The sequence below is a fragment of the Colobus angolensis genome, unplaced genomic scaffold, assembly GCF_000951035.1.
Source record: "Colobus angolensis palliatus isolate OR3802 unplaced genomic scaffold, Cang.pa_1.0 Scaffold98, whole genome shotgun sequence".
In the NCBI taxonomy this organism is placed as follows: Eukaryota; Metazoa; Chordata; class Mammalia; order Primates; family Cercopithecidae; genus Colobus; species Colobus angolensis.
The window spans coordinates 5,401,010-5,411,505 of record NW_012123820.1 but is presented as its reverse complement, the minus strand read 5'-3'; the positions used below and the strand labels follow the sequence as shown (position 1 = coordinate 5,411,505).

Here is a 10,496-nt window from a genome sequence, read left to right as displayed (position 1 = left end):
ACAGATGCAAAAATAATTTGTTGTAAATGTTTTTAAATCATTCTCCATTCAAATTTTTCATTATTTTCTACAAAATACAAATACACTAAGGTTCACATTTGACATGTAAAAAACAAAGAGGAAGAAGAGAAATCCACTAGTTTCAATAGTTTAAGGAACGATCACTAAAATGAGACAATGATCTATAGTACATGTATCTTCTAGTTAAATAAGAAAGCAAATTCACATTATCCAGAGTCCTAGGTCATAAAGAACTCAAGTCAAATCTAGTCTGAGGCAGACACTAGCTCATGCCCACACACAGCTGCCTTTCACACTGACTTTAACCCAGGGCTGATTTAACTGACAGACGAAACCTCTCTCGATACAGCACAAAACTCTTTCTCCTGGTAAATTTCTTTTCCCAACAAAACAAGCACTCAGTTCCCTCACAACAGGCAATTCTGTATCTGTAGACAACCAATACAGTCACTAATATTCCTTCTACCCCCCACATAGCTGGCCAAAGCTTCCAACATTTTATTTTCAAAGAAGAGTGGTTCTTCCTGTATCATAACCATCTGTAACAGGATACACAATCATTGCCTGAAGACACTGAGTCCTACAGGAACGTTTGCAGCACTGGGCAACAAAAAGCCAATGCGTAATATCCAGAGCAGATATTAAACAGCCTTAATGATTCTCTAATGGAAGTTTCTAAAAATATAAATGGAGTGACTATCCAAAGTGATAGTAGTATGCTCAAAAGTCACAGGGACCCATATTTCCAAAAAGCATGTTCAGGAATCACAGGAACAACGAGGAGTTGCAAAATAATGAAGAAGCACACAGCTCCCATCTGTAGCTAGCTATATATACAGATCTCAGAGTAACCTTGGTGGTGTGCCTAGGGCTGGTTGGCTGAGATACTCAGGCACAGGTCATGGAAGCAGACACAGAACCACACTGCTGAGGTCTTCTGAAGTGTCTTCCTTTCCTTCACAGCCTGGCTTAGAGGTAGATCAAAACGAATGGTGGGAGGGGAGGAGGGTGATTTCAGTGAATGACTGGCTTAGTCTTCCTAACCTGGCTGCCTGCCTCTCCCTGCTCTACCAGCTCATGCTTATGCGATCCCACCTAAAAGAAGGCAGCGCACCGCTGCACTAAAGAAAAAGTAGCCCAGGTGGGTGGGGTGCTTCAAGGATAGCAGTGAGCCATGGTCGCACCACCGCACTCCAGCCTAAGCGACAGAATGAGACTCTGTCTCAAAAAACAAAACAAAACTAAAACTAAAACAAAAAACAGAATACCAGTGACCTCCCACAGGGGGATGTACCCGCTGACCCTATCGCCCCCACCCTAGCTGGCTTCCTGCCTTTGTTAAGACTGGACCCAGCTGAAGCAGTGCTTGGGAGCTGTTTTACTGGGCTTGGAGCCAGCCTGCAGAATCAGGAGAGAAAGGAGTCTCCATCCCTCTGGTTGTTGCTGGTGCTTCTGTATTAATCCACAGAATCTTTTCTGCAAAACCGAGTGGATTCCCTTCATCTCCAGGACTCGGGCGCGCTGCTTTCAGACACACACCAACCTCCATCACCTCATTCTAAAAAGAAAACACAGATGAACAAAAGCTACCGATTTTTAAAAACATTATTAAATGCTTAGGTTTTTATTTCATTTCATTGAATTTTAATATAAAATCTTAGATAAAATTTCAAGGTTTATAAATTCCTAACAGAGGAAATTTAGTCTTCAGTCCACACACACACACACACACACAAACCACTCTGAATATATGTCAAAAGGCAAATCACATTTATTGCTTGTTGCTTATTTGTTTGGGTAGGATGCATGAGAAATAATTTTGATGATGTGGTTTTTGGGTGCTGAGGACATTTTAACATCCAGTCCCTTTTCATAATCTAACCATAAACTCTAAAATTTCCATTTTTAAAATATGTACAATATACTGTGAGACATTCTGATGAGAGAAATGGTGTGAACCCTAGGGGGCAGGTGCAGGTGCAGATGCAAAGCCCTAAACAGACATGACACAGGGGAAGCCCGCCGGGGTCTACAGGAGTCCAGCCTCACCACCACTGACAGGACTGACAAGATTCACTATTCTCCCTAGCTGGGGCTTTTTCCTCTTCTCTCTCACAAAAATCCTGGTTTTGTCCTTCTTCCCTACTCAGTCTACTAGCTGACTCCTTCCCATGTGAGAACATACTAAGTACCTCCTCTGTGTCCGAAGTAACTCAGGATGCTGACCTTTTCTTTGACCTTTGTAAAATAGACTTTCCCCTCTTAGCCCAGGGCCCCACTCACCTACGAGGTGAAGAAGATCAAAGAAAGGGAAGGGTGAGGGACGATGGACCTAAAAAATTCCTTTATCATGATATTTTAAGGAAAGTTTTTATTTTTATAAGGCATCCAAATACGCATGCAGTCAGGTCAAAATAATCGCCGTATTTCCAAATTAGAGAATAAGAAGCAAACACACAAAAACGCCTCAGGAATCCAAATTACAATCTAATTTCGGATTCTGCTTCTAAAGTGCACATATTCAAACCCCAAATGGACCATAGGCTGGCCTCAGGGAAATACTCGGAATCCCTGAAATTGTCTGTACAATTTTGTGTTGTGGGGAGAGGTGTGTACATTTTTTTTTTCCCCTGGGGAGAAGGTACATGGCTGTCTTCAGATTCTCTAAGGGGCAAACAAACCAAACAATGTTAAGAATCTTTGCTCTTTGAAGACTGAGAACATTACCACTGTGGGAAACTAGTTGCCCAGCTAATCACAGGGCGGGGGTGGCAATCCCCCAAGCCCACAGCTCAGGTGCACAGGGAAACTGGCGTAAGAACTCACTCCATCCTTCTTGGTCCCTCCGAGGGCCCTGGGCCTCTCCCTGACACATCTTCCCTTTCTCTAGAGTTTGCCTCTGCGCTCATCCCCCATCTGCCTGCCTGCCTGCGATGAGTCCCTCTTCTTCTTTCCTTATTTCCCAACTGCTTCTCCGTGCACCCTTCCCTTTGAGAGGGCAGTGACACTTACATTCTGAAAACATAAAATGGCTCAAATACTGCACATTCATGCTCTGGAAAGTGGGACATGGGGCCACAGAAAACCCCACATTTTCTCAGCATGTCCCGTCAGAAGAAACGCATGAGAGAAAGAGTGCAACTTCCAGAAGAGCAGAGACTTTGTTCCACTCATAGCTGCCTCCCCAGCGCCTGCTGGAGCACCGAGCCCTAGGGAAACGGCTGAGTCTCTTTGGCCAAGCTCAGGGTCTTCTGAGAGCCCTCCTCAGGCCTCATAAGCAGCCTGCCCTTTATCCTGTGCTGTATGAACCTCTCAGCCTCGGAAGCCTCTTAAACCTTTCCTCAGACCTCTGCCCACCTCCCTGGCCTCCATTTGGAAGGAGCCAGTAACAATTTTTGCAAGGGGCCTAAGAAAATCAAGACCAACCACACCACAGCAGCAGCCCCCACAGGCATCGCAGGCTTCTTTACACAGGAGGAGGCTGAAGGTTTGTGGTTTTTGGTTTGTTTATTTGTTTGTTTGTTCTTTTGAGACGGAGTTTCACTCTTGTCACCCAGGCTGGAGTGCAATGGCGCAGTCTCGGCTCACTGCAACCTCTGCCTCCCCGGTTCAAGCGATTCTCCTGCCTCAGCCTCCCAAGTAGCTGGGATTACAAGCACTCACCACCATGCCCGGCTAATTTTTGTATTTTTAGTAGAGATGGGGTATCACCATGTTGGCCAGGCTTGTCTCAAACTCCTGACCTCATGTGATCCACCTGCCTCAGCCTCCCAAAGTGCTGGGATTACAGGCGTAAGCCACCACACCTGGCCTTTTTTTTTTCTTTTTAAAATTACTGCAATTGGGGCACAACCTCTTCGCTCCATACACATATTGTCTGCCTGACCCACGGACACACTTTATTCAGGATGCTCTGTGAGGGGAATCTCCCTTTATGAGACATTTCCAGTGAGCTAAAATGTGGCCTTCTGAATGGCATTCTTAAGAACTGTTTTACATAACGTTCCGCCTTCTTAGGCCAACATTACTCTTGCCTCTCATCCTCAAGAAACAGTGTCATCATAATAAACACCTTGTCTTGTACTATGCACTAACACGTGTGCTTTTAACCCCGTTCCATGCTTTTGATTCTAGACCGTTAATGCACCTGCTGCCAACCACAACTACTTCTAATTTGCCTTTCATTCATTCAACTAGTATTTACTGAGAACCTACTAAAGTGGAGAAAGTGATTCTGATGGACTGTGGATGAGAACATAAAATATTCAAGATTGTTGGCATTATGGGCTAAATAAGAGCAAACAAGCCTCCGAGCCAGGTATCAGAAACTGAGATCAGCAGCAAAGGCCAGAGCTTCACTACAAAGCAATGGAAGGACATTTTGAGGGCCTGAAGCCGTTTGGCCTTCTGACCTTCCTTTCTGCCAGGTTTTGTTCCGAGTGTTAAAAGTTCTCATATTCCGATAAATGGGGTGTTTGTTACATTTATTAAACAACATATCTATTTCCTTGTTCTGTTCTTAATTTTAAAAGTTGACGAGTAAATTTGTCATAATCTTCTAAGGAAAGGAATAAATTTCTCTCTATTAATTTCTTAATGGTCTCAGTGGCCTTCAACAGAAAAAGAAATAGGTTCCCCATATGAAGATACTCTGAGCAATTTAGCTGCATCATTTATTTCAAATTCTTCAGTTCTTACTTCTCTTGTGAAACCAGTGTCTCCATAAAGGTTGCTAATCATGTTGTAAAGTAGGATACAGGGCTTAGAATGTGGGTGAACTGCATGAGGAAACATGTAGCAATGTTCATCTTTATGGTTGAATTATCTTTTCCATAACTGTTCCCCAACTACACTGTGTAATTATGGAGGGCACAGCCTGTGTAGCCTCCACAGAGGGGGGAACATCACCTCCCAGCAACACCATGCGCTGAGGGGACGAGTGAAGAAATGAATAGTCTGACACAGTACCAAGGCACCAAAGCTGCCAAATCGAACCAAACCAATCTGACTCCAATCTGATTCACCTGTTTATCATCACAACTCTGACTTCTTTACTTGCTCTACTTACCATAGAGCAAGAGGGATGCTGGATCAAGCCCCAGACTCTCACAACCAGGTATGTTCTCATCATGGAAATCCTGTAGCAAAATGCCCAGCACCAACTCCTCACTCATCATATACTTCATAACATTTTCATCATCTGATGGAACCCCAAATTGCAGGTGGTAGGTTACTGTGGCATTTTCACCACTGAAAGGCAAACCAGAGACATTAAAGCATAGACAGCATCACACTACAACTCAAGAAATGAATTTAAGCAATAACTTTTTTTAAAGTTTTGCATATTCTTCCAGTACAAAATGGCAAAGAATGTTCTGTCCTGGAAGAACATAGTGTCCTGTAAGAATCCTTTTCCATAGATTCATCACAAAAAGTTGAGGTGATCCTAACCTCCGCCTTCCACCTAGTACCCATCCTCTAGGAATCCACTGGGAGAGGCCATCAGAGGGAGAGGTGCAGCCCATCTCCGGTCAAGATGCTGAGAAGATCCCAAGCTTCGCCCATCATCTGTTCCAACCCCAGCCTTCATCCCTCAAGGCAAGCCAGGGAAGCCTCCCCTTTTCTCCACACACATTCCTTCTTCATGTTCTCAGCATTGTCCCCACAAAGGTGTACCAGGGGTCTTTAGTTTAATCAGTTCTCTATTTGACCTATGAAAATGTTTAAGGCACAGCCAAAGCTTCCTACCATTGGCTGGGTCCAGAACTTCTGAATGTTGACAGAGACCACCCTGTGTATCAGCAACAAATCAGGCTTCCCTGGTTTGTCACCAAAGTGAGAAACTTTTCTGTCCCATTTCCAGAGGCCCCTAGGGCAAGATAACCAAGCCCTGTAACTCTCAGTAATGGGACCTAAGGAAAGGGAATTTTCATCTTCCTAGAACATTTTTTCCTATTTCCAAAATAAAAATAATCAAGGGCTACCCTCCATTAAGTAGTGTCTAATGCTACTCTTTAAATGCTACTTCAACATTTAGTTTATTCATAGTTATTCTATTACTTTGGTTCAAGATGGGCCAGATTAACAACCAGCAATAAAATGACGAGCAGGAGGCCACATCGGAGACTATCACCTTGGGGAAGTTTTGCAGATGCACCAGGCCCATGAGTGTGAATCAGGCCCCTGCCCCTGCTAAGGACAGGCAAAGAGCTCCCTCTTCTGGCCACAGGTCACACAGGCCGCTATTCTTGGATCTTATACGGTGGCTAACAATTGAGTTTATAATAAACTCTGCTACGGCTGGGAGATGTGCCAGATCCTTCAGATCAGATGAATAATGGAGAGTCAGGACCCTCAAGAAACTCATAGTTTCAAGGATGCCCTACAGGAAAGCCGAAAAATGCACTTTCAAACTGCAATCCAGCTACCCTAGTTTGCAGGTGTCATAACTTGTTCCCTGAGCTCTGCCCTCTAATTATCGCTAATGATGATCAACACCTACGCAGCCAGCCACCCTGCATTCCCAGGGGCAGGACTTGGGCTGGCTAATGGAGAGGGCCAGAGTCTGACCTTCAGAAGACCACGTCAGAAGCTGAATGGGAAAATCAGGCCACCTAGCCTGGCCTGGCCAGCCCTTCCTAATCCCCCATGGCAGGTCCCAGGGTAAATTTATGTAAGGCTGAATTCTAAGAGAAGAGCAATTTTCAGGGCCTTTCCCCCAGCTGCCCACCACTGGAGTGAGTCTAGCAGCCAATAAACCAAAGGGCATTTTTCTAGGTTCTAGTTGGGCTAGTCCAGGGCTGAGGTCACAATGCCCCTATAAACACAAATGCATGTGCCGAGGATTTAGCCACCTTCCACCCATGTGCAGCAGCACCTTTTGGGAAGCAATGGCTTTTCTTCCTCAATTCAATACTTTAGAACCCCTGCCTGGACTTCTTGAAACAGTGAGGAGATGTCACTATAAGTACCATGTACATTGGGTCTGTTTTGTTTTGTTTGAGTCTCTCTGTGTCACACGCTGGAGTGCAGTGGCGTGATCTCGACTCACTGCAACCTCTGACTCCCTGGTTCAAGCGATTCTCCTGCCTCAGCCTCCTGAGTAGCTGGGGTTACAGGCACGCACCATCATGCCCAGCTAATTTTTGTATTTTTAGTAGAGACGGGGTTTCACCATGTTAGCCAAGATGGTCTCAATCTCCTGACCTTGTGATCTGCCTGCCTCGGCCTCCCAAAGGTCTCGGATTACAGGCCTGAGCCACCATGCCCCGCCCGTTGGGAGTCTTTAAAGGAGATCAAAGGCAGCCTGCACCATATGTATCTGTAGACTTCAGGTCTGTTTGGCCCCACACCATGGTGCTACCTACCACCTGCTTTATGTGCCTCCCCTCCCAGGTCTGCTAATATTAGGGTTTGGAGAACTTATAGTTTGAAAGGGGACTCTTAATATAATACAACTTTTGATGGTCATATTCCAGAGACATCTCAGGCATAATGGATAATGAAGCTTTGATGTAAATTTTAAGTCATCTCTAATCGTCCCAATGATGTAAAAGGATAATAAACTGACTCCACACACATACACCCTGATGCCTACATCTCAAGAACATTAAAGATGAGGAGGAAATTTAAAAAATAAAAAATACATATGGGTGTGTATATCCTATGTGTGTGTGGTATCTGTGGTGCCTATAATAGATACGTGAACAGAAGTAATTACACTCAACTCTTGACAGCTATTAACTCCATGGAAGGGAATGGCATTAGTTATTGGTGGTGGCAGTGGAGAAGAAAGGAGGCAGAAGGTAGGCTTTTCCTGTGCATACCTCTTTATGTCGTCTTCTTCTTCTTCCTTTTTTTTTTTTTTTTTTTTTTTTGACAGAGTCTGGCTCTGTCACTCAGGCTGGAGTGCTGTGGCGCAATCTCAGCTCACTGCAACCTCCCCTCCTAAATTCAAGAGATTCTCCTGCCTCAGCCTCCCAAGTACCTGGGATTACAGGCACCCACCACCACACCTGGCTAATTTTTGTATTTTTAGTAGAAGGGTTTCACCATGTTGGCCAGGCTAGTCTTGAACTCCTGACCTCAAGTGATCCAGCCGCCTTGACCTCCCAAAGTGCTGGGATTACAGGCATAAGCCACAACACCCGGCCCCTCTTTACATCTTTAATACTAAACAAGGAGAATATACTCCTGTATTACCTGTGCTCCTCAGAAGCAAATGCCTATACACCTATACATAGATTATATCACTCATATCACAGCATTACCTGAGATCTATTTCTACTTCTACCCTTAGCTTATTTGAACACTCATTGTTAAACAGGAATCGTTTACCTGGGACTGGCTTTTCCTCTACTCTGTGTGACCCTGGTCGAATCATACCATTAATCTGGTCTTCCTTTTTCTCATTTGTAAAATATGGGAGTCAAGCCTGTTGGTGTAAAAGACCTTCCCAGCACTGCCATTCTGTGATTTCTGTGATTCTATTATGGGTTCCCTTCATGCTCTGAGGCTCTGGGAAGCCCTGCTAGGTAAATGATGAAGGCTGGGGTGGGGGGATCTCTTTCCAGAGAAAGAGAGCAAAATTTAATGTTCCACACTCTTACCTGAAGTCCACTATTTCAACTGAAGTAAAATAACGACTCAGAGAGGGCGATGTACTGTACACATCAGTGAGCTAAAACAAACAGAAGCAAATTAAACCACACACATTACTGACAGATTACATTACACAACACCTGACAAAGCAAAACTACTTCTACAGCAGACGACAGATGACATTCCATTCTAGACTGGAATCAACTTATCTGGAAGCTCTGGATCAAGAAATAGGAAGGTTTGAGCCTACCATAAACCAAAACTCAAGTTAACGCTACTTCAAAAGAACCACATTTATAAGGACCAAATGACTCAGCTTCTCTCAGAAGTTGCACTGGCACCCTGTGGCCTTGGTGGTGAGAATGTCAGCAGCTGGAGCCCACATAGACCTCACAGACCATAGGAAGGAGAGAAGACCCCAAAATGGCTGCTGGATAGCAGCAGCACAGACCACTTAGCACCTGGGACATTGCTTAGCCAGGGCTTCTTTCTCCCTTCTCCAGAGCTTCAGCATAAAGACAAACAGCCATGCTAAGCCACGGATCTAGCACATCCCCTGGACAAAGAGACAAACAGGGGAATTGCAAAAATATGGAGGCTTTATTTTATGCATGAAACATTGCAAGCATCGTAAAAAATAATGACACCTGTGTTTCCACTACCTAGCTTTCATGTCTTCACAGTTTGCTATATCGAGTTCGGCCCTTTAATTTAAGAAACAAAATAAAGCTAAAATGACCCTTACATACCATTCAGCTCCTCCTCTCTCTCTTCCTTAGTACTAACCATCATTCTGAAGCTGGCATGCATCCTTTCCCTGCATATTTTAACAAATTGCTACTTATTTATGTAATCATAACAAAATATAATTTGTGTTTTTATTCAAACAAAAGGCACCATATTTTACAAAATCTTCTAAAACTTGCCTTTTTTCACCAAAATTACATTTAAGATTTATTCATAAAATAAATCTCAATAAAAGGCATTTACCTAACTCCTGCATAGATTCATTTAAATGAGTATACCAGCTTATCCTTTCCCTTACTGATGATCACACGCACTATTACCAATTTCCCCCATTACAACCTATGCTGAAGCAATCATCCTTAATTTCTCTGTGCATCTCTTCTTGGACACGCAGGAGTTTCCAATGGGCATATGCCAAGAAAAGGAATTGTTGGGTTCAAGGGTAGGTTCATCTCCAACTTCACAAAATTGCTCTCCCTTTCCCATCCCTCCCAGCAATGTATACATATCCACTTGCCACATCCTTACCAGCACTTAGTGTTACCAAACTTAAATTTTTTCCACTCTGAGGAGTATAAAATAGTGCTTCACGTTATTTTAATCTGTACCGCCTTGCTTACTAGTGAGGTTGAACATCTTTTCATATGTTTATTAACTCTGGGACTTCTCATCTCTGAATTTCTCACTCATTTCCTTTCTTTCCCTTGGCTTATCTATCTTTTTCTCATCTAGCTGAAGTGGTTAGTTTTCTATTCTGGATACTAGTTGGTGATATTATGTTACACACATCTTTTCCCAGGCATTAAGTAGTTGTGTTTCAGAGGTCTGAATCCTAAACTAGTAGTACTCAGGAACATGTGCCATCCCCAGCTACAGCCATTATGGCTTAATGACCTATTACTTTATTCAATAATAAGCAGTCAAACATACAAAAACAGCAGTGCCCTAGGGAGAGCTCACCTTGCTTCCCCGCAACTCTGAATGGAATGTCAAGGACGCTGCACTTCCACAATACACTCCCATTTAATTCAACATATACAACCCATCTCTCAAAGAGAGAACAAAAGATGAGAGTGCCTGCTATTTCTGCTCTTCTAATCTTGTCATTGTTGTCATGATCTTTATAA

At 43.7% G+C, this 10,496-nt stretch overlaps 1 protein-coding gene across 1 annotated transcript in view; it reads right to left on the bottom strand.

The window, feature by feature from the left end:
- The window catches only part of LOC105505082 (chromosome unknown open reading frame, human C3orf52), a 32,686-nt gene continuing 22,190 nt past the window's right edge, over positions 1 to 10,496 (bottom strand). The window contains exons 4-6 of the mRNA XM_011932776.1: positions 8,631 to 8,701; positions 5,090 to 5,271; positions 1 to 1,579 (exon numbers count right to left, since the gene is read on the bottom strand). Of these exons, the coding sequence (XP_011788166.1) occupies positions 1,575 to 1,579; positions 5,090 to 5,271; positions 8,631 to 8,701 (258 nt within the window). The 3' untranslated portion in view covers positions 1 to 1,574. The remainder of the gene's footprint in view (positions 1,580 to 5,089; positions 5,272 to 8,630; positions 8,702 to 10,496) is intronic.